The sequence below is a fragment of the Marmota monax genome, unplaced genomic scaffold (genome assembly GCF_021218885.2).
Source record: "Marmota monax isolate L192 unplaced genomic scaffold, Marmota_monax_Labrador192_F-V1.1 WCK01_AAM20220418_F8-fsc00279, whole genome shotgun sequence".
NCBI lineage: Eukaryota > Metazoa > Chordata > Mammalia > Rodentia > Sciuridae > Marmota > Marmota monax.
In genome coordinates this window covers 1,234,194-1,258,722 of record NW_026693587.1, presented here as the reverse complement: position 1 = coordinate 1,258,722, position 24,529 = coordinate 1,234,194, and the positions used below count along the sequence as shown (strand labels likewise).

Below are 24,529 nucleotides of genomic sequence, written 5' to 3'. Positions count from 1 at the left end.
GCCCTGGTGAGGGAATTCTCTCTTTGCTTTCTGGTTGCCATGTCCTGAGTTGGCCAACAGTGAACTGAACCTCTGAAAAGCTGAGCCAGAATAAATTTTTGCTCCAGTAAGTTGTTCTTGTCAGGACTTTGGGTCTCAGAAATGCAAAACTGACTAAAACTCTGAGACTAAATAATATAAGCTGAAACCAAATGACAACACCAATTTGAAAAAGTGAATTAAGATCTAATTTATTTATAACTCCACATAATTAGTTTTGACCAATAAATGTGGTTGCCTTTATATCTGTGGACCAATATCAAAAATGGAAATACATTTACATTTTAAAAGTGTAGAAATGCCCACTCGTGTATTTTAAACAGAGATCTTATGTCAAACTTTATTTTTATTTATATTTAAAGCATAATATCTTATATAGTCAACCTTTGAAGCATGCTAAAGATCATCACACTATCCCATCAAATATTATAGAATTGATTCAGCCTACTATTTTAAATAGAGCTCATAATTATAATCTATTTAAAAGAGTCCAAATTATTCTTCTCTGCTCTGAAGAATGATGCTTTAATCTAATATATGTCTGTATAACAAAGAAAATAACAAAGTAAAAGAAAATACAGTTGATAAGTCAATCTACTATTTTTCCAACAGGATTTTCTCTGATACTAATGCATACAGGAATAGGTTTCTTATTATCAGACCCTGGACTGATTAGGATTCTGGATTTTTTCATATTCGTCAGCATAGTGTTGATACTGATCAGTGAGGAGAGGCTGATTAGCTTCATCCATTTTGTTTCTGGCACGAATCAGACAAGAAGCACCCACAAAAACAACTGCCACCAGTAATAAAGCAGCAATTACTGCTATGGTTACAATCTCAGATATACTGAAATCCCGACCTATTTGAAAAAGAAAATGAGAGTTAAAAATATATTATATATTTGTCACTAAATATATTTGTCACTAAAACATGGACAACTTGAATAAGGTATTGTTGTAATCACTTTAACAGAAATCTTCAAATTTAATTTCAATGGACCACATTGCTTAATGCAGCATTTGTAATCTGGAAGGCACTTTCTAACTTCTTTAGTAGTCTGCAGTTATTTTCATTTATTTAGTTATTTTCATTTAGTAGTCTACAGTTATTTTCATTTCCATTTTTAAGTTGAAGAAATGATGCTTGTTGAGATTTAAAATTGAATAGGAAAGCTTTGAATTTCAAAATCTCAGAAAGAAAAGCTTAAGAATATCTTGATCCCTCTTCATTTATAAATATAAGCTGACAACTCATTCTTCCCACTTATTGGAAATGAGATCTTTGACAATCAAACCTCTTTAAACATCAGCTTCTTTAATTGTGAAGCAAGAATTGTAATACTTACCTCAAAGACTTGTGAAGTTTAAATGAGACAGAGTGCTGAATAATCAGCTCAATAGCACATCAGAGTGAGTTCTCAATAAATGTTAAATTCCATCTCTTTATCCCCAAACAAAAGTCCAAATGAAAGTTTCATATCCAATGAAAAGGTTTGCTTCAGAATATTGTGATTATTTTACTTTAGAGACAACAAGCTTGCTTTTGGAAAATACCACATTAAAAATACATTTTTAACACTCACTTGGCCATTGAACTTCATAAGCGTATCCCAGGTTGTCTGGAGCAGTAACAAACATCTCTGTATTGGTAACTGGAGGCCAGAATGGCACCATATTGTACTGTCTATTATGTCCAATAGGAGCATTTTCCAGTGGGAATGTGGATATATCTAATATATTCCAAAGACAACTGGTTAATAAATACGAAGGTAATATTAATGTGATTATTATATTTTTAGGTGTTCAATATTAACAGAGAATGTAAAATTTTTTTTCATATTTCACAATGAATTAAGACATAAAATTTCACTATAGCAGAACAGAAAATTACATAAATTACATAAAACGGTTCACATGCTTTGAATGCACATAATAATATCATTTAATACACATGTAAAATTTTTATGAACAGAGGAATTTTAGTATCATATTATCTATGATGATTATAGTTATTTTATTTTTAAAATTATGGCAGATAATTTAAAATGCATAAAACATTTTTCAAAGTCAAAGAAAAGATACATCTATGACTTACTGTAGTGTCATCTGTATTTCAAATTTGAGAGATGATGTATTTATTGGAGATTGTTCTTAACGACAAATTTGTTTGATATTTTTCATTTCTTTATGTTTACTTTTAGAGAAATCTATATTATTTCAGGTTTTATTGTTATCAAAAAATAATTAAAAATTTTCATCAAGTTCCTGCAATCTAATTTGCTTCATTCCCTCTCTCCTGTTTCTAAGTATAAGGTATTTATATATGAGGAATTTATATCATTAACATTATCATTCATTAGTGAACACATATCATTCATTAGTGAATTTCTTTCTTTAGGGATAAAGGAAATAATTGGTTCTCTGTGGCAAAAGGTTGTTCTTTGTTTTGCTGTTCTTTGTTTTTCTCTATTTATATGGGATTATAATTAAATACCAAATGGAATGTCACAAAATGGGCTTGTGCAGGTCACTAATGAGAATATATTTTTAAGGGCTAGAATGTTTGAGAAGGCCAGTTGGGTTTTATATTTTCTATTTGCAAGATGTGTATTACCTCAACAGTTATTGTGATCCTATAAATCACACTGTTTGAAGAACAATGATCACAGACTTGGCAAGTGGTGTTTACATTTTGGCGACTTTATATTCACTGTGTTAAAGCTAATTGAATATTTATTTGATAAAACGTTCTGAGTGCCTACTGGTGACAGGCAATGGCATAGACACTGGCATTTTAGCAATGAAAAGGTAACATTCCTGCCCTCAAGGAGCTCATAATCCAGCACATTTTTAGTAGTTATTTGTTAAAGTTACACATTCAGGTTAATAATTCAGGTAATTTTTTTTTTCTGGTACTGGGGATTGAGCCCAGAGATGTTTTGCATTGAGCTCCATCCCTAGCCCTTATTGTTCTTATTTTTATAATTTTGAGACAGGGTCTCACTAAGTTGCTTAGGGCCTTTCTAAGTTGCTGAGGCTGGCCTTGAACTTGTGATTTTCCTGTCTCAGCCTCCTGAACCTTTGGGATTACAGGCGTGTGCCACCACACCTGGTAATAATTCAGGTAAATTTTCAAACTTCTCATTTCATCTTTCTTGTGAATCCTGACTTGACCAACCTCAACCCAATTCAGTTCCACCTGTGTGATGAAGTGAAATCCATTGGAAGAATCATAGTAAAAATAACAGTAGCAGCAACTGGATTGCCATGTAACTTCTCTACGTGAAAATCTTTCCAATGCTCCCCATCTCTCTTAAACTGAAGGATCTTGAGTTTCTGCACTGTTTTCCCTCTGACCTTAGTATCTCTTACCATTCTCTACCTACTTCCTCCTCTGCTCCAACCACATTGGGCTCCTTTCTCCTTTTTTGTTTGGAACAATCTTCCTCCATGTATCTACACAGTACTCCCTATCTGTGTTTTGATTTTGTCTACATAGACTTTTACAATCAAATGTACTATCTGTTTTACAATCTAACATAACATAGTATATTTACACTTACTTATGGTCATTTCTACTACCAGGCAGGTCTGAGTTTTGTATCCTACTTCTGGAACCTAGAATACTTCCCAGGAAATAGTAGGTGTTCCCAAATAATGTTTGTGAAGGATTCATATAGATGTGTGTGATTACTTCATTTCTCTCATGGCTCAAGAGGTGAAGTAGTAATTGTTCTGGGAAATGTATTAACTGCCTTCTGAGAAATGCACTAAACTTTTGGGCTACTATGTTTAAATATTAACTCATAATTGTCAGTTGGGAAAAAAGAGAAAGAATTGAATTATATGTTACACAGACCTACAATTTAGTAAATAGAAATTAATGCTATTGTAATTAGAGTTGGATGGTCTGTGTTAGACTATCTCATGTCTATTAAGAAAATTCCATAATGGATATTACAAGTGAATGACTGTAATTTCCTTTGACTATAAAATGTAATTGTTATCCCATTCTGATGTTAGTAATTAATTCTATAATCCTATGAATTTGAAATAACCTTCAATATATTTATAGAGATCTTTGATCCATATAAAAAGTAATTTCATTCTCTGCTCCTAGATTTATTTTCATGAAGAGCTCTGATTTATGGAAAATTTTAGAAATTCCTCTAATATTTTTATTTTCCTTTATCCATATGATAGTTGTTTTATGACATTACTTTACAAATTACCTTTTAATTTTTTGGCCACATTTTCTCAGGAATATGCTGTAGACTAATTTTCTATTTTTTATTTATAATACTTTTCTTTCCACTACTTACCAGGTAACGAGAAACTTTATGCTAGGTATAGCTCAAACAAAAGGAGCGTCAGGAAAATAAAATAAAGCTATTTTTTTTCTGGTTCATCAATGACTATTGAATCTAGAGAACTTTAACCAATTGCTATGAATGTGAAGTAATTATTTTTCAATCAAGATATGAAAAGCAAAAGAACAATTTTCATCACTGAAAGAAAACTCCACTTAAAGAGACTTGCCAGATTACCTAAAATTCTCCATTTTCTTTGAAAAGTTTATTAACATACATGGCATTGTGAATGGCTAGATAAGCATAATTTATACACTGCTGGTTAGTTTTTAGAAGTATATGTTTAACAAAACTTGGGTTTGTTAATTCCTTACCTTGTTAATTCCAGTTTACTTGTTACTATAACAAAATAATACAGTTAAATATACACAAAGTGATAATTATGATTGAAAAAAATGACGTTTCTTCTATAAGAAATAAGTTGAGCACTTTGGAAAGTTTTGTTAAAAATGAATGACTAAATAGATTAGGGAGTGGGCAAGATAATCATAAGGGGTGAGGGAATCATGGAAACCCAGTACTCAGTTTGCATCACAAAAGTCTTATTGTCTTTTTTTTTTTTACTTTTTAGAAGCTGATACTGCAAAAATTAGACACTTTGTTGTGATTACAGTTTTTTTAATATAAATACACATGAAATATGAAGTAGAACCCCAATCAATGAATTCATAATTCACTGACAACTGAACAATATTTATGTGTAAGTTGCTTGTTTGTTAAAAATTTTCCAATTCAGTAGACTGTTTACCAACTCATCAATTAGTGGTACTGAGCAGGTTGGAATAGAGACTTTTACTATTCACACAAACACATGCACACACATAAAATTAAGAACTGACAAATCAATGGTTAATTAACCTCAGATACCATGTTTATGTGCATGATGAACTAAAAGCACAGAAGCCAAAATGTAGATCACTTTCAAAATATTAACTATTTGAAGTATTTTCATCTTTCAAAAAGTAACACAAGACTCTCAGCTGAGTAGGGATGCAGAAAAAGAGGTCTTTCTAATAATATTTAAACAATGCATTGACTGAAATGAACTTTTTAAAAGAGATTTTCTATGGTATAGTATAAAAATCAACATTAACTTTTTAATTTAACAAAATTTCAATTTTATGTAAGGGCATAAAATAAACAAAACTCAGAACTGTGGATTAAATCAGGTGTGGAATATTTAGTTTGGGGGGGCACCAAAAAAGAGCTCTGTTAGGTTTTCCCATTTATGTTAAAAAGCAATGAGAATATTGGTTGGAAGATATGGGAAGAAAAAGTTGGGAGACATGATAATCATTTTTTCATAGCAAAAATGAGAAGGCATTATCTGGTTAGTCCCAATGAATAAATGTCATCTTAAAGTAACTATCCTGAGAAGCTCCTGCACTTTCAGAGTGGCTTTGAATATCTGGCAATGGCTAGAGAGTGCAGCTATTTTATCCTTATTTTGAAGGGTATTTTATGTGTGTCGAGTGCTAGCTTAAACTGATAACAGTGCCATAGAGCAATCCCCTTCGTGGAGACTTAGAAAAGCATATGAAAGTGTCTCACCAGCATTATATCTCCTCAGCCATTCATCAAAGACAGCATCAGTGAAAGTATGCAGAAGGACAAAAATGGGGTCATTTGGAGACAAATGGGTTTGTCCTCCTGTCCCATTCAGGAATAGATGGGCCAAATTGTGAAGACTCCGAACAGCAGGGTCATACTTCCCTGTCGGATCACTGTAACCTAGATTTAAAAGTAAGGATGAGAACAGTAGAAAATGCTGCACATATTTCACTTTTCAAATCAATAGCAGTGATCATGTTGAGAAACAGTTATCCAACGTTTTTCAGGCCAAATTTTGCATTAATATAATAGCATGACTTCTCTGTTCCAATGGCTGATGACATGTGCTTGCTATATCCAGAACTAGGTTAGTTTTAAACTAGTGGCATGACATTCTAAAGGTAACCTCTAGGTTAAAAATAATGACCTGCCAAGCATGTCAGTCAAAATTTATACAACATTCTATCTTGACAAGGCAGACATTGTTCTACATGAAAATAAAGATAGTAGAGATCTCCAAGTGTCACTAAAAATTGCTGACACAATTGGAAGAACACCACTTTGTTTGTCCTGAAACTTAAAATGCCAGATGTTACTTTTGTCTCCAACCTCAACTCTTTTTCAATGACTGTCAGCATGTTTATTTTTAGAAAATTATTTTTTTTGTAGGGAATTTAATATGTCTCAGCACTTTCCTACCATTTCTGTACTAGTTTTAAACATCTGGAAAATCTACTGTCAAAACATTTATAGGATTTTTGATAAATATTTCACTATATTAAGGAGAAAATGAAGATAGATGCCAAGAAGATTGCAAATATAAGTGAAGAGTTATATGTGTTTGAATGGCTTGAAGAATGTTGTATAGATAAAGCCATTCATTCATTTATTCATCTTTCATGCATTTATTCCTTTATATTTTGATAACAGGAAATATTTAAAGATTGTTTATAATGTACATGAAATGTATGAATTTTCATACATTCTGCTGCCAGGAAATCAGTATAATTTATCTTCTATTAGGCATTAATAAAACAATCTGTATATTCTCTTAGAAATCAGTCTACTTAGTTTATAAATTCTAGTTTAGTCAATATATAGTAGTTATCTAGGGAATCATCTCCAAATGATTGCATTTATGTAGTTATTAAATTTAAAACACACTTAAAGTAGATAAGAATGACATATGCTTTTGATAATAAAAGGGGAGAGAATTAATTATCATGTTTATCTATCAAGTATCTCAGATCACAGGAGAGAGACCTGTACTCATTTTCTGGGTGGCAGGGTAGTAGAGCACATCCTCTAATGTGTGCAATGCTGTCTTTAAGGAAAATTTGAACAATAAGAAGTTTATATTAAAGTTACATGTAATTATCGTCCTTTAAAATTTTAAATATATATCAAGTATGATTTAGAGTATCAAAATTTATTATTTCAAGACATTGGACTTAGAAAATTTGGATTTGAATCTGTGTTCTGTTACTAAGTAGCTAAATATCTCAGGAAAGCCTTTCACTTCTTTCGATTTCAGTTTTCTCAGCTTTGAGATACTTGAAAAATGTTGGTGAGCAAGAAAGCTCAAATTAAAAGTCAGAAGAAGATAAGTCAATTTTTTAGTAAGTGTTTTTAAAAAGTTACAGGATGATAAAACCTATATATAACAAGCCTAAACCGGGTTTTAGAGAATGTCAACTAATCGTTTGAAATTACTTTAAATTGTTATTTTGACTTATTAAAGAACATTGTTTTTAAAAAGTAAATGTCAATTCTTGAATATTTTTTGCCAGGGCTAGACTTGGATATAGTCGCACATAATGGCCAGGTTGCTGCCAGAAATTTGACTTTAAGGGTTTTTTTTTTGTGTTTAAGAGTGGGAAATAATTTTCAGTGTCTTCCTCTGTAATTATTACATGGAGTTTCATAGTCTGACACTTCAAGAAGCTTCTTTTTTTGAGCATAAAATTGTGAGTAAATGCTACCAGTACTCATTTCATAGGAACTCACAGGACCAATATGCCATTCAAAGCCTTTTCAGAGAGACCTGATTTTGAACCTGGCAGCTTCCTCTCCAAAGCACGGATTTAGTTTACTTGCCTTCCACTGTGTTCCGGAAACTGTTTGTAGAATTGGAATAAAAAGGAGGTGTGTCAAATACACCAACTTCCAAGCACTCAGCGACATCCTGTGGTGCGGGAAGACGCTGCACCATGGGTCGGCCCACATTTCCAGCTGGATTTCTCCTGATTGGCCCACCCTCCGTGCCTGGGGAAAAAAGAGGACAAACATTTATAGGATGCCCAGAGGTCTTGTCCTTACTCTCTAAATGTTCTGTTGTTATTGTTTGCTTGTTTGTTTGGACTAGGAATTGTATCAAGCTCAACTATCTGTATCTGAGCTACATTGTGGGTCCTTTTATTTTTTGTGACAGGATAAAGCTGGCCTTGAACTTGTGTTCCTCCTGTCTCAGCCTCTGGAGTAGTTGAGATTGCAGGTATGTGCCACCACCCCCAGCTCTAAAACTTTATACACAACATGAACACTGAAAAATAGGTTTTCCTTGGTAGGAAACAAATTTTAATTTTTTTTTCATGAGAATATAACAAAGTGAGAATTCCATAAAAAATTGGATTTTGCTGAAATTATCTCCCAAACCTAAATTCTGCAATAAATTCTATATTTCTCTCTCTCTCTCTCTCTCTCTCTCTCTCTCTCTCTCTCTCACACACACACACACACACACACACACACACACACACAATTTCACACCAAAATGCCATTTGTTTCAAGTCTTCAGAGGCCTAAGGGGGGAAAAAAATCCCCAATCACTTTGTAAAGTAGTGTGCATTTCAATAAGTACACATTCTTCAGCTTTTTCATCAATTAATGTGATAAATAATTCAAGTTTCTGAAGAGTAGGAACAAATAGGTAAACAAAGAGCTGTGTTACTAGGGATAGATAATATGATAGGAACTTTAAGGGAGTGAAGAAGAGAGGAAGGATGATGCAGGGAGAAAGAGAACGAGAGAGGGAGAGAGAGAGAGAGAGAGAGAGAGAGAGAGAGAGAGAGAGAGAGAAATTATTTCCAGTCAGATGGCTCCAAAACGATTTCATAAACAAGAGATTTATAAAGAACTCTGATGGGTTGAAAAGAATTTCCATAGAACTAGGAGGAATTTTACAAAGTAAATCATTTTAGGCAGAGGAAATAATGAGGGGTCCAGCCGCTCTCTTCTATTTATACAGAAACCTTCTCAGAAGAACTCTTCTGTCCTTGCTCAGCAGTGTGCTCCTTGGCCTTCACAGTGCCTGGCATTTACAGCAATTGTTTGGTGTGTGTTGTTGATTGGGAAGGCTCTTGATGGATGTAAAAAATGCTTGTTTGGAGAAGAGCCTTCCAGGAATATGTGGCAATAGAGGAGTATAGTGGACTGTGGGGAACAAAGGGAAGCTAGACCAGAGCCTTATTGTGAAGACATCAAGTAGCAGGAACAGAAAGTTATATTTAATTCATTAGGAAGAAAGTAGACCGGTGGGAGGAGAGGAGATTGACTAGGAGCATTTTGCATCAGTCTGTCCCACTGGTCTCCAGAGAGAAAAATATGTGCCCTAAAGGGACAAGAATATAATTGGACTGGGAGAGAGAGTACTGCAACTTCAACTCACATTCCACTTACTTTGTTCATAAAACTTCCTGTATTGCATAGTAATTAACATAATTATTACTACCTGATGAATTAGCATAATGAACTTTATATAATATATAAAGAAAAAATACACCTATACTGAGATTGGAAAGTATATGCGCATTTATTGGGGTTACATCATCACCCAAAATTTTCCAAAATCACTAGTTAAATTATCAATCTGAGCTGATATTTTGAGGATTACTGTTTAGGGAGTTATCAATAAATCCCCCTCCCCAAAAACGTATGGATAAACTTGAATTTCTAAGTACTATATCCTAATTTTCCCTTGTGGAATTTCATAGTAAAGAATTTCGAGAGTAAAGAAAATATTTAAGGCTATTTATTTAACTGTCTCCAGTTATTTTTAAATTTTTTAAACATGAACAAATATTCACATCCAGCGTATCAGAGTTCTGTGGAATTTCCAAGAATGAATGGAAAATTCTGAGTATTTGAAGGAAAAAAATAGATTTGAGCAATATGGCATAAAAAGAACTATTTTTCATTTGATTAATCAAAGATAATATTTTAGTAGCTCGAAGAATGTTACATGTCAATAAATCACTTTTTCAATCAACCAAGTGGAGTGCAAGAAGAATATAAACAATGAGATAGCTGAGGAAGTATTGATCTGATATAATATGTATGGGTTTCCTACAAAGATGATCAATGAAACCACAAGAATAAATAGGATTTTCCAAGAGGAAAAGTAGAGAGAAGAAATAATTGCTATGAGGATTAAAGATACTAAAGCATTTCACACACTATGAGATATATAATGTGTTCAATAAAAGTTTAGTTTCCCCTTTTCTTTAGCTTAACTAATAAATAAAATATTTGGTTTTTATATATTGAACTGAGACCAGGGTAATCTTAAAGTTTGTTTCACAGCAAATAATTATTAATTTGTCATAAAACTATGTCTTTGAATTTTGAGACTTGTTCTATTTATAAGAAAAACTGTGATGAAAATAAAACATCTTCACTTTATTGAATTGTCCTTTTTTGGGGCACCCAATCATAAATATTATTAGAAAATGCATGGAAAACTCTGAAGTCCAAATATAACAGCTTTGGTATGCGCTTCCACTTAATTTCTCTGCCACAGGTAGAATAACTCAGCCTGACAAAAAATACAAATTTATTCTAATTTTTAAAGTTCCATAGAGGAAAAATATATTATATAATTATATATAGTTATATATAATTTTATTATATAATTATATTATATAGTATCACATATTTTTATTTCTATAAACAGCTAAATACTCTTTCAATGGTGAAAATTATACACCTATTTCCTTCTGTTCTATTTAAGGTTACTTTCTCTGTCTCTTCCTCGTTTTTTTTTTTTGTTTGTTTGTTTGTTTTGCTTTGTTGGAGTATTTTTGTTTTGTTTTTCAGTGCTGGGAATCAAACTGTTGCTGTAGAGGATTTTTTTTTTCAGTGCCTTGCACATTATTAGAATATTCTCTTTTTAAACTTATAAAATAATTTAACACTTAATGAAGGAAAATCTGTGTAGAAAATTGTTCTGAATATATATACCCATGCTTCTAGTTTTTATATGGAAGAGCAAATGATCAAAATAGCCCAAAATGCCTGAAGAAGAAAGATAAGTTGGGGTAGGAGACTTAGATATTTAAGACCTAATGTTAACAGTACAGAGATAAGTAATATCATCCAAGGAAGCTCAAGAATAGATTCACAAATTACAGAAACTTATACTGTGAAAGGGACATCAGTTTCCTGGAGAAAGAATGCTAGGGAAACTGGTCAAGAATTCTCTCAGGTTAACCTCAGGAGGGACGCAATGTGGCTCACTGGTGGGCAGCACCTATATGGTACCTTCCTTTTTTGAAAAATGTCCCCTTTATCACCTTTGGCTTTTAACTCTATTGAATAACCACAAAAGTTTTTGTGTTTTCTCCCTCCCTCCCTTTCTTCTTTTTTCTCCTCTCAGAGCATTTCCAAATCTTTTTTGCATACTTCAGATTTTCTTCTGAAATATTTCTGTGAAATTCCAACTCAAGACACATGACTACTAAGCAGAACTGGATATACTAAGAGGATTAATTTATACAACTGGACATTGCTAAAAATAAGGAAGTTAGCAATATACTGACTGAATTACTCAAGAAAAATGATGTGAAGATAAATAGGCCACATCTGTTTCCTGGGATCACTTTGGAGGTGGCCTTGAACATCCCAGGTGCTCAGGTGAGGATCTGTACATGGATCCTCTATGGGGATAGTAACTTTTATTCTGAAGTCCTTAATGGAATGAAGGATCTTCCATGCACCATGTTTATAGCATATTTAATATCTTTATCTAACAAGGAGTTCTGACTACTAGTTGTCACTTGGAACTTACTGTTACAAAGTGTCCCCAGGGTGTCATAATCTTCCAAGGATTCACAGACCACTCGCCATTGAGAAAAGACAGAGTTGGGGCTTACAAGAGTGGAATCGAAGTTGCTTCTTGATCCCATCAAGTCATCAGTGCAGATATCACAGATGTTCTTCCCAGTTGCAAAATTCCAGTAAGGAAGGGAGAAAGAAGGCTCCTGCAACATTTCCTAGGTCACAGAAACTCTGTTAGTGTTCTCTGGCTCAGTTGCACTCTTCCTCTTTGCTTGTTTTACTCTCTGATTGTCTATTTCTATTAACTCTCTTTAGCTACTAAGGAACCAGTTAGTCTCTCATTGGTGACAGAAAGTCCCAGACAAGTTAAATACCTTAGATAACAAGGCATGCAATTTACTCAAAGAATCTACATAGGCATGAAAGAGAATAAAATTCAAATCATCATGCAGAAATTTTTGTAAATAATTTGGAAGAAAAACTTCTTTCCTCTTTTTTTGGACAGGTAATCATATTTCTATTGCTTATTCCAAAATTTATCCATAATAGCATCCACTACTTGACATTTCCATCTTCTTCCATCTTTCTGTCTTTAATTTAAACATCATTAAATTGTAGTCTAGTTCCAGATTTGACCTTGAAATGTGTTTTGTGGAATCCCTATATTTGTTTTGTTTCTGTTTTTAATTTAATTTGAATGACTATAGAAAATTAGATTCTGGCTTGGTAACAGGTCATGGTCTTTTCACATTTACATTATCTACATGGGCCCTAAGGGTGTTTTGTTTAGAGACCCCCACTGCAGAATCTAAACTACCAAGACTGAGGCTTCTGCCTGAGAGACTCATGAACAAAGGAATGCTAAATAGAAGTAGAATAAATCTTTGTGCCTATTGTTCTTTTGAACAAAGATCTAATAATCATTTATAGCTTATTTTACATTTTAAAAAATACGTGGGGGCGCTGGCTCACACCTGTAATCCCAGAAACTCCAGAGGATGAGGCAGGAGGATCCTGAGTTCAAAGCCAGCCTCAGTAAAAGTTGCACTAAGCAACTCAGTGAGACCCTGTCTCTAAGTAATATACAAAATAGTCTGGGGATGTGGCTCAGTGGTCAAGTGACTCTGAGTTCAATCCCTGGTATCACCCCACCCCCAAAAAATGCTGAGTTCATTTACTTATTTCTCATCTCTTTTGGCCTTTGAGGAGTTCTGTACAGAGGATGAAATTTAAGTGCAGCATTGCCATTATTTTCTCTTACTTCCCAAGCACTCAGTACTTTATGCCTTTTCATTTTAAATCCCTTTCTAGGAAAACTTTTCTTATGCTTTGTTGTTTTAGAAGGCCGAAAGCTTTTCTAGGCTCCAAGTTATTGATCTCCAAGGGTCTGTAGTCCTCGTTTAGAAGCCATCATTGCATTTCGCCAAAATTACTGACAGCTTCTAAGGGATCATTAAGAATCAGACTGTGGTTCAGCAACTGACATTTGGGAGCCAGAGAACATTCCTGTGGCATTTCAACTGTATAATACGCTTAAATTGTAATTCGTTGAATGCCTAATGCTGCTGGGTTTTAAAAATGTAAATCAACATGGTTGAAGTTTTCCTAGGCAAAATTGAAGCTTTTAGATAGTTTCTAACTGCCCTTTCATTTTGGTGTGCCCATGGGAATAAAAAAGCATGAAAATCCGGAGTCAATTACAAATGACAGATTTATCTACTCATAATCTACTAACTGTCTAACTTGTAATCAGAGCTATAAAATATGATGTTTGGAGTACCAGATGAATTCATTTAATCACTCTCAAACTGTGTAAGGATAGACTACTTTCAAACAAATATATTTTTTAAGTTAGAGGGTTAATTATATCTCTTCTAACCATTTTCCCACCTGAAATAATGCTGGCACAAGCATTCCTGCAAAAACAACGTTTCTATTTTCATATCATTTTAGGTTGATTTTTACTTTGGGGGAGAAATTCATTACTATTATTTTATATAGGAAACAAGTGTAGCATATGGATTTCCTAGCTGAGATCTAATCATTTAAATTTTTAGTTTAAAATTACAATACTTTTCTTAAGAAACAGAGCAGTTGGAAAAAGAACGGATAATAAATCATTTATGTTACCAGATTCTTTAGTGTGTTTTGAGTGCATTTGCTTAAAACAAAATAAGCATGAGATAACTATGCCTGACTTGAGGTCTATTTTATGCTAAAACCAAAAAACCTAGAGGTCTTATAATTAAAAATAATGCTTGATTGATGTGGGTTTTTTTTTTGGGGGGGTTAGAAATTGTATATATTTAAGGTGTACTACATGATGTTTTAAAATATTTTTATACACAAACACATACATATAGGTGTGTGTGTGTGTGTGTGTGTATAATGATTATTACATTCAAGTAAATTAACATATCCATTGATATGATGTTTTGAGATAGTTGAGACAGGCTTCTGGTATAAGCCCCAAAGTGGTAGCTGGGAAAATATATATATATATATATTAATGAAATAAAATATATATATTAGTGAAAATAAAACAATCTAAATGGAAACTTTTTCCATTATTTAAACTCTACATCATATTGGAAAAAGTCAGCAATTGGTATGATGAAGCACATATTCAGGACTCAGGAAGTGAGGAGAACAAGTATATATACACTCACTTCATCCAGATCAAGAGAGGCATTTACTTACATTTGGTAGAGAAGATGTGCCAAATGGGACTTTTTTGTTTCATATTTCACTAGAGACATTTTTTCAATTATGGAGTTGTAGAATATCTCCATATCTTTCATCCACACCTAAAGATGTCTTAATTGGCTTTGTTATTTCACAAAAGACCAAATTTAGTTAATATGAATTCAGTAGGGGAGAAACAACTCAGTGTTACAGGCAGATTAATAACATAAAATTACTCTATCATTATGTATTATGGTGTTTTGGAAAATCATTGAATTAAAATGACTTCTAAACAGGGCATCTCATCTGTAAAGAATCTGAAAATTAAATGGCGGTATGCATACCTGCATGTCTCTCTCCAGCTGCAGTAGGTGGTACCTGTGCCAGGTAAGAAAAGCTGGTCCTTCATGAGAGAAATCCACCCCACCAAAGCTCTCCTGCCCTGCCCCCAAGAAAGTCTTTTTGACTGAATAATAGTGTGTCCAAACAAAGTAGTTATAAATGGAAATGTTCTCAAATTGTGGTGTGTTGCCATCTGGTCCCAGTATTTCTTCTGATCTCCTGGTAGCAATGACGAATTGAGGGTGAGTTGTGCGCTTTGCCATATCCAGGGCCTGGACAAAGTGGTTCTTTTCTTCTGCACTTAACTCCAGAAGATTTCTCCTGACTTGAGGGATAAAAGATAGAGATATGAAAGCATCTGCCTTGAGGGAATGGGTAGAGAAGCAGCATAATCATGCTGTAACACACTGTGTCCCACTCACCCAATGATGGTTGTATATGCAATATCTATGTTAAAATCTGTTTTCAGTTATTTTACATATTGAGCATCCCTTATCTGAAATTATTAGAACCAGACATGTTTTCAACTTTGGATTTTGAAATATTTGGGTTTGGGATATATATCCAAAAGACAGAATCAATTTCTTTAATGTATATCTTATAAGCTGAAGGTATTTTTGACAATAGTGTTTTTTGAAGGGGGCGTTACCAGGAAATTGAACTCAGTGACATTCGACTACTGAGCCATATTCCCATCCCTATTTTGTATTTTATTTAGAGACAGGATTTCACTGAGTTTCTTAGTGCCTCCCTTTTGCTGAGGCTGGCTTTGAACTCCCAATCCTCCTGTTTCAGACTCCTGAGCCCCTGGTATTATAGACATGTGCTACCATGCCCAACTTGACAATAGTTTTAATATTTTTATTGCATAAAACAAAGTTTTTCATGGCATGTAATTTTCTACTTGTGGCATTATGTCAGGGATCAAATAATTTTGGATTTTAGAGCAGTTCAGGTTTGGGATTTTTGGAAAATGGATGTTCAACCTGTGTACTTAAAAAAATACCTTAACTAAAACTCCTTCCAGCCTCTTTTGTTTCTTTTTATTTTCCTTCTCTTCCTGCTTTCTTTTCTTTTTTTCTCCCCAATTTATTCTAGGTTTTCTATTAGCTTTCTCTAACTTTCCTTGTTGTTTCTATGATTCTATTATCCTGACATATTTATTTTGGCCCAGTGTTAGCTTTTTTATTGGAATTTTCTACTTTTTATCATCATAAGTCTTGCAAAAACAAGGTATATAGTATTGTCCAGTGGTTAAGACCCCTGAATTAACCTGTGACTTTGGTCATATTTTTGTGAGCTCATTTTTTCTTCTGTAAAATGTGGATATAAATAATACCTGCTTTACAGAATTGTTCAGATCAAGGAGCACATGCATAAAAACAATTAAACCAAGTCTAGCTCATGATAAAGATTCAATAAGTATTTTGCTAAACCTCTGGTCCTGTGTCTGACACATTGAAAACAATGAAGTACTCTGGCTGTTCCTATTTAATGCTTTGTTATATGATGTTCCTTAGGTTGCCGGCCCAGCTTCTCATCTAAAATGGATTTTATCATTACTGTGGGAAATTTCTTTGTAAGCCAGCAGGGGTAGTTGAAGAAGCTGAAATATTAGAGCTAGATAAAGCTCAGTGTGAATTCCAGGTTTACCAAGTAACAGACATGTGGTTAGACCTTTCTGAATCTCATATGTAACAATTAATACAAGTACCTTGACTCTAGCACAGTTTCTAGCAGATGGAGGTTGCTCAACAAATGGAAAGAAAATATTATTTGTCATAAGGTCTGAGCTTCAATTCCAAACTTCTTACTTTGTTCTTACTTTCTAAGCCTTACTTTGTTCAATTGGGAAAAGCAAGGTGGAGTTATGATTTTCAGGTATTCCTCCAGCTCCAATAATTTTAGAATCTAGAAAGAACCTTGAGTCTCACTCAAGACTGCATCGCAATTCCTATCCCCACTTACCTGTGAGAGTCCTCTGATTGCAGCCCACTCCTCTCCACCCAGGACGGCAACTCCCACAATTATGTCCTGAGAAATTGCCATTGCACTGGCATGTCCTATTGAAGAACCTCAGGGGCCAGCCCTCCCGATCATCTCTGCCATCGTGGGGGTACTGGCGGCTGTGGGGTCTGGAGTCTGCAGTCACTGCCTCACACCTGCCCCTCCCTGATGAGGAGCCACAGGGGTCAGTCCCAGGCCCAGATAAAGGGGACAGGTCTGGGCAACACACACCACTTCTCAAAGCCTCAGCAGTAGCACATTCTCGTGGGAATTGAGCCCAGGCCTGTTGAAAAAGCAGCAAGGGGAAGATCAGTCCCAGACAGAGGAGGTTAGAAGCTTTCATTCTGCTGGAAGCCAAAGTGCAGGACATAGATATGGTTTGCTGTCCTTTGCATAGAGGAAATGGAGGCGCGTAGATAAAAATCCAACTGAATGAAAGAAAACAAAACAAATGGAATTATGTAAGTACTTTTAAAAAGGGTGTGAACCCTTTCCAACCTACCTTATACATACCTTTATACATGCAAATATTACCTACCTATATACATTTATAGATAAATGGCATTTCAAGCACATAGTAAAATTAGATAGTTACCTTTGAAAAGTTTATATGCCTTAACAACTATATCCACTATCCTAGTAATTGAACTTTCTTCATTTTACATTTCTATTTACATAAGAATTACTTATCCTGAATATATCTTATAAACAGCATCAATTAGCAGATCACCACATTTCACCAGTGATCTGAAGGGAGAATTGGGAGATTTCCAGCAAGATAATTTCTACAGTTTAAAGTCCCTCACCCTAGTGGAGTTTTGATTAGAATGCACCCAATCTCCATAGAACATCTCTCCAGTACCTTAAATTCCTGAGACGTTTCTCTGCCAAACTTCCCTAGGAGTTGAGTGGGTTTTATTTGCTTGTCCTCTGATGTCAGAGCTGTTAATTATATGTGGGTTTCTGCCCTGAAAACTAATCCCAGACCTGCTCTCCCAAGCTGGGAGGGGCTGGTCCTCTTCTCCACCCTTCACTAATCCCTTTTCACATCACTGGATTTTTCTGCCCTTTAACTACTTGATCAGCACATGATTCCCTTCCCACTGATTTCCTTATGATGCTTAAAGTTTTAAGAAAAGGTCATAAGCAGTAATTTGGAAGATAAGTCAGAGAAACTACAGACCTTTTGTTTTCATTGTAGAGATTTTTTTAATTTTTTAATTTTTATTTTTTTCTTTGAATGCTATATCTTTAGAGGATGAAACAAGAGTAATTACTTTTTCTTAGTGATACAAAGGTTGGGTTCCTAATTGTACCCGATGGTACCTTTTGATTGTGTTCTGTCTTGAAAACACATGTTGTCATTCTTAGAATTTCCAGAGAGAATTATTGTAGTAGTGGAAAAGACATGAGATTCAATTATACCCAGTCACACAGCAGTGACTCTCCGGGTGCCTGTTCACTTTAGAGGTGGGTACTTTGACTCCATTACCTCCTTCCAGGCTGTGTTCATCTCTGTGGCAAAGCACCATGGAGTCACTAAGGCTTTCATTTTTTTTTTTGGAACATGCCCATTAAATGGTTTCTTATTTCCTACTTTCTCTGCAAGCAGTGGTAAGGCAATGTCCCTGAGGATAATATATATATTTCAAAAGGCACTTTCTCCTGAAGTTGAAAGCTCATGCATGTGAAACCAATCTTCAAATATAAACTTACATTTGGAATACATAATTATTAGGCAAATGTTGCCAGAGTTCATGATCAATCTTGGCTACCTACTTGTTTCTAAGCTATAAAATTGTCCCCAAAAAACTATATAAAACAATTGAGGATCTGGTTACCACAAAAATGACAACTAACACTATTGTCTATGAATCACTGCCAGAAAGAATAAGAGAAATCTTCTGCTTACCATCCCTTGTTTATGAAGTCAACATGATTTATTACAACCATATCAATTCATGGTTTTTATGTGAATATGAATCTAAAATGTCATTCTTTCTGTTATTATTTTATTTATTTTTGGTTTGTTATGTATATAACAACCTATTATTGTATATACATAATGAAATAATACTATAATCCATGATATAGTATGTACAGTATTAATAAGTAACACATAACAGAATTTATTTAAAATTCTTCAAAAGATAGAACAATTGTGATAACTTATCCAATATATAAGGAAAATTTCCTTTTATTTTTTTCTTCTGGAATATTTGGGTCATTGGAATCACAAAAAGATGGCATCATTATAAAAATTGGCTCCAGAGTCTACATTTTTTTCACTAATACTATGTCTCTAATGTGTTCCCAAGTTGTTGCACATAAAATACTGTAGTAGTTTTTTTATAGTATTTTATTATGGCAGTTTAGTTTATCACTGTAAGAATATACAACAATATACTTAACCATTTCTTTTGTTTTATGAATAAAGTTTTATGTATAAAGTCTAAGTATTTCCTGGTAAACACATGTGAATTTCTTCATGACAAATAACTAGAGGGATTGTTTGCCATAGGGCTTGTGAATATTTGCAAGGTAATTCTAAAGTGTCTTCCAAAGTGAAGTACCCCTTTGTTTTATTTCTATTGGCAGTGTTCAACATTGCTTATTGGTTCACAAGCTCTCTAACACTTTTATTAATAGACATAATTGGCAATTTTATGTACAACAGTCCTCCTGCATCCTTGCTTTCACTGTCCGTGATTTCAATTATTATGACCATCTATGCTCTCAGTAAGTGGAAAATTCCAGAAATAAACAATTCATAAATTTTAGATGTGTGCCATTATGAGTACAATGATGAAACCATTGGGGTATGAATCATACCTTTGTCCTTTTTATATACATTGTATATGCTACTAGTACACTAGTTGCTTAGTAGTCATCATGTTTTCAGAGGTGGTTAAATCATGTGGGGGAATGTTTAAATAACCCTTATTTTACTAAATAATGGCCCCAAAGTGCAAGAATAGTGGTGATACTGGTTACCAGTAATTTGGTGATACTAATTTGGTTATGCTGCAAAGCATTCAGAAAGTGTTTTCTATTACTGAAAGGTAGTTATTATTGATTTAAAAGGAAAAGAAAAAGTACTTTGATGTTGTTAAGATCAAGGATAAAAATGAATAGAGCAAAACACAGTAAGTATAAGGTTGAGGACTATCTGCAGTTTCAGATCTCCACTGGAAGTCTTAGAGTGTAGCCTCTCAGAGAAATCTGAGGAGACTAGTATACTTCCTGAACTATTCCACTGGATAAATATCATGAAACATTAATATTAATGGTGATGTTTTTCATAGATACATTTTATAAGTGAGATATTCCAATGTAACTACTTTGTTTAGGTCACTTCTCTTTTTACTATTAATGAATTTTCTTATTTTTAATCAAGGATCAATATTTTGACTAGATGCTTATCAGTCATCGTCAATTTACATCATATAACAAAAGATTGTTGTAAACTTTAATTTTGTAAAATTCTGAAAAGTTCTAGATTGAATGTTGCATAAATTTAAATACTGGGCATTTGTCTTCAAGTTTGGGGTGCTTAATTTTAAAGTGCTTTGCAAATTCAAGTGGCTTCAAATACTCATCTATCAATGTCTCAAGGCTTCTTATTCATTTAATGTGAAGTTAATTGTGAAAAATAATGGGTATAAAATAATCTTTAGATAGTTTTTTTGGTGAGATTTTTTGCCAGATTATCATTTTTATCTCTTGAATAAAGTTAGTAGCAATGTACCAATGCTGGTTTCTTAGTTTTGACAAATATACCAAAGTAATGTGTGTTAACATTAAAGAAAAGTGGATGAAGGACATATGGAAACTCTGTATTATCTTTGCAAGTTTTCTATAATTCTAAAACGATTCCAAAATAAAATGTTTATTTAAAAATGTTACTTTAAAACTATATAATCTCATGTACACTCATCTGTACAGATATAAATACACAGTGTTATGTTATGTTGAGAAAAAAATAACTGAGGCTTTTCCTATTACAATTTTTTGTTGTCTAATTTCTACAGTTAGCTTAGGACATTCTGCTCTGTGTCCTACATACAACATTCTAAGACAACAAGACTGGGGAATGCAAAGAGTGCCATAGTTAAGTCATTAAATGGATGAGATTTGTCTAAGGAAGCGAGTACCTTTATTTCTCTGAAACTCATTTCCTCATCTGCAAAATTAAGGTAACAAATGTATATCATTGGGATAAGTAAGCCTAGATAAAAATACCTATTAAAATTCAGACATCAATCAATACTAGATTAAATAAACAAATTCAAGGTTGTTATCTTAAAGGAGATAAGATACTGAGATTAATACCCAATTTAAAACTATCTTAGTATTACAGGGATGCATTTTACATAATGCTTTCAGTATTACCAATCAAAAGTAATAACATTCAATCAATATCATCAGTAGTAATAAATAATAAGAATTATAAATACCAAAGAAAGAGAAACTTCTGAAATGATATGCTCTATTAATTGTGAAAATCCTAGCATTTGACTACCAGTGGCAAACCCTACCCCATAATATCATTCTCCAGTTTACAGGTGTTTTTTTAATGTAGGAGGCTGGTGAAAAAACATGAAGAAAAATGAACTAAATCCTACTTTTTTGTCTTACCATAATCTAGTATAATTACTCACACCACACAACAGAAATGAATGTTAAAATTTATGCACAATATAGTTCATAATCCATTGTAGAAATCATTTCTAATGAAAAAATTTTATAGTGATTTTTTTCTTATGATAGGAAAATGTACCAAGTCTAAAGCATTTGCCTACATCATCTGTCTATAAGGTGAACCAGATAATGCATTCATAAACATGAATAATTACTTGTTACAAGTTGAAAATGAGTAATTACTTCTTACAAGTTAATAATAGAAAATACTCAAAGAGTCTTAGATAAATGATACTGATGAACTGCATAAATTTTAACTCAGAATTTATTCACTCTTAAACCATGGGAGCAGCTTTAAAGATAACAGGAATTAGGTATAAGAAACAGTGATTAACAGAGAATTAAATGTGTTGTTCAGAATATATACATTAGCAACATAATAAGATCAAAAGGTCGATATCATTGGTGTGCATGTCTTATATTCATAGTTGATGCTTAGATCATATCTCAGGAAAAGGAATTAATCCCTTATTCCCATTTTTTGAAGTCTTGTGATTATTATTTATGAAAGAATTAGTCCAATATCTAAGTGATGAAGAGCAAGAATTTAGGTTAATTTGAAGAGAAAGCATTTTAGAAGTGTCTGTATTTTCCATGGACATTGATAATGAATATTAATCTTTTGTGATCATTTATAGCAAATGATACTGAATATGTTAATTGTTCAATTGGATTACATGTTATTAAATTATATCCTTGGTTGCACTAAGCTTAGATTAATAACTAGAATTCCACAGGCATTAAGACAACTGAGGTCATTTGTTGGGCCAGTCATGTGGTTATATCTCATGGAAAAGCTTAAATTCAGTGAAAGCAAATGGGACAAGTATATAGTCTGTGTCTTTGTGTCACTGAGTAGAGATTCAGTCAAACATAACAATTCTATTTTAGAGCAGAATATTTTTCAGATCATGGTCTCTGATAAACTCTGCTATTATTATTTTTAGCTTTCAAAACTCAACACCAAATTGCAAACACTGGCATAGGGCCAGTTAGCAAGAATTTGATTTGTGCTCAGTGAAATTCTCAATTGCTAAATTAAGTTTAAAGTACTTAAAATATTTACTTTATTTAATATTTATATTCTGCTCATCTTAGCAAATGACCTTGTAAGATTTCCCTATCGAGAAATTTCTGTGTATATGTGCTTGAATCATCAAAGTCAAAATAAAAATAATTTGTGTTTGGAATGGAATTTAATAGTGCCTTTTTTTCTCCATTTTAAATTGTTGTGCTTCTTCCAAAGCTTGTCTGTACTATGGTATTAGTGAAAATAAAATTGCAGTTATTTCAACATTTCTCAACACATGTTTATGGTTATCATTCTCTTATTTACCATGTACTATGTGCAAGAGCATGGACAAGGGACTGATGTTTTGGAAAAGCTGAGTAGTATATGCATCATGTTGTAAATGCTTATGAAATAATTAAATATGCAAATATAGAATAGTAGTTATAGATATGCACATATTTTACCATGTATTTTGAGCTAGTTGTCTCTCTTGGCTTTTTAGACCATAGTTTTTAATAATAAGGGAAACAAAAACGTATCAAGCTTGTATAACTATATCAGTAATGTTGATACAACTTATGCTCTCACATCTATTATATTTGTAATCTAAGGTATAGAGATAGTAATAAAATTACCATAAAAAGAAAAACTGAGAAGTCAGAGCTTTCTACAGTAAGAAAATATCAATATATACTGAATGAATACTGAATGAACACTTCTCTTACTACTTTAAAAAGGCTAAAGTATGGGATGTTATAATACTACTTACAGTAGTTATATAATATATAATAAATACATTCTAGTTATATCAATGTTACATACTAAGTAATACATATTATATATAATTTCTTTACATATATATATATATATATATATATATATATAGTGTATCTATATGTAAACATGCATACCTATAATATTTGCAAGTCACTGCTTTATTGGTTGTCTTAATCAGGCTCTGGAATTAATTCTCTGAATCTAATTTAATGTGTGTTTAAAATGGATATTGAGGCTTATTTCTGAGTTATTGCCTTAGTTAAAGACATGAAGGAGCCCTACAGCATCTGTATCACACCTTTCTGGCATCATGGTTGAAGTGAAATTGGAGGCTAGATAGTGATATTTCTTCTTTCTCTTCTTTCAACATGACATATTGTGCAAAATGTAAGGATACCTGACTGTCCATCTGTCTATCTATCTACACATTTTACTCTAGTTGTAGTTACAAACACATCTCAAACATTCGTAGATCATATTAATTGTTATTTTTTTCTTATATGAAGTCTATAATAGATGTTTCTAAGAGCAGTGTTTTTCCACTAAGTGCAAGGACCATATTCCTGCCATTGTGAACCTTTTATCTATAACACTTGCCTTCAAAAACCACCATGCATGTTTGCATTAAGGTAGTGAAAGAAGCATGGAGAACTATTATGTGGGAGATTTTTCACAGGCCAGATTTGCAAGTACCTTACATCATTTCCTACAAAGCTCCATTGGTTAGAATGACTCATTTTGTCTTATCCTACTTTAAGGGAGGTTAAGAAATATAATATATATTTGCCAAAAAAAAGAGAGAAAATATGTTTAGTGATTGACAACAAATCTCTACTCCACAGAGAAACCACTGGCTATTTTGAAAGCTCCCAAATAGACAGCATAATTATTATGCAACTATATATATATATATGGATTAAAATTACAGATAAAAGACTCATCATATTTGTGAGATCTAGATTTCATTAGGGATTCTTTTGTCTTGCTTG

The 24,529-nt window shown here is 33.1% G+C and overlaps 1 protein-coding gene across 1 annotated transcript; it reads right to left on the bottom strand.

Moving 5' to 3' along the window:
* Positions 1–293: 293 nt before the first annotated feature.
* Tyrp1 (tyrosinase related protein 1) lies at positions 294–17,927 on the bottom strand. Its single transcript, XM_046459356.2, has 8 exons — positions 17,913–17,927; positions 17,012–17,478; positions 15,046–15,368; positions 12,027–12,231; positions 8,060–8,227; positions 5,963–6,142; positions 1,625–1,771; positions 294–901 (listed from the first exon to the last, which is right to left on the bottom strand). Exons 2-8 carry the CDS (start codon positions 17,418–17,420, stop codon positions 696–698), a joined length of 1,638 nt encoding a protein of 545 aa, XP_046315312.2. The 5' UTR covers positions 17,421–17,478; positions 17,913–17,927; the 3' UTR covers positions 294–695.
* Positions 17,928–24,529: the final 6,602 nt, after the last annotated feature.

Coding starts and splice junctions, on each gene's coding strand:
- Tyrp1 (XM_046459356.2), bottom strand. CDS start 17,420: ATGTCCTGCACTTTGGCTTCCAGCAGAATGAAAGCTTCTAACCTCCTC. Junction 12,232..15,045: donor AGCTGGAGAGAGACATGCAG/GTATGCATACCG, acceptor TCTGTGACCTAG/GAAATGTTGCAGGAGCCTTC. Junction 902..1,624: donor TTATGAAGTTCAATGGCCAA/GTGAGTGTTAAA, acceptor TTTTTCAAATAG/GTCGGGATTTCAGTATATCT.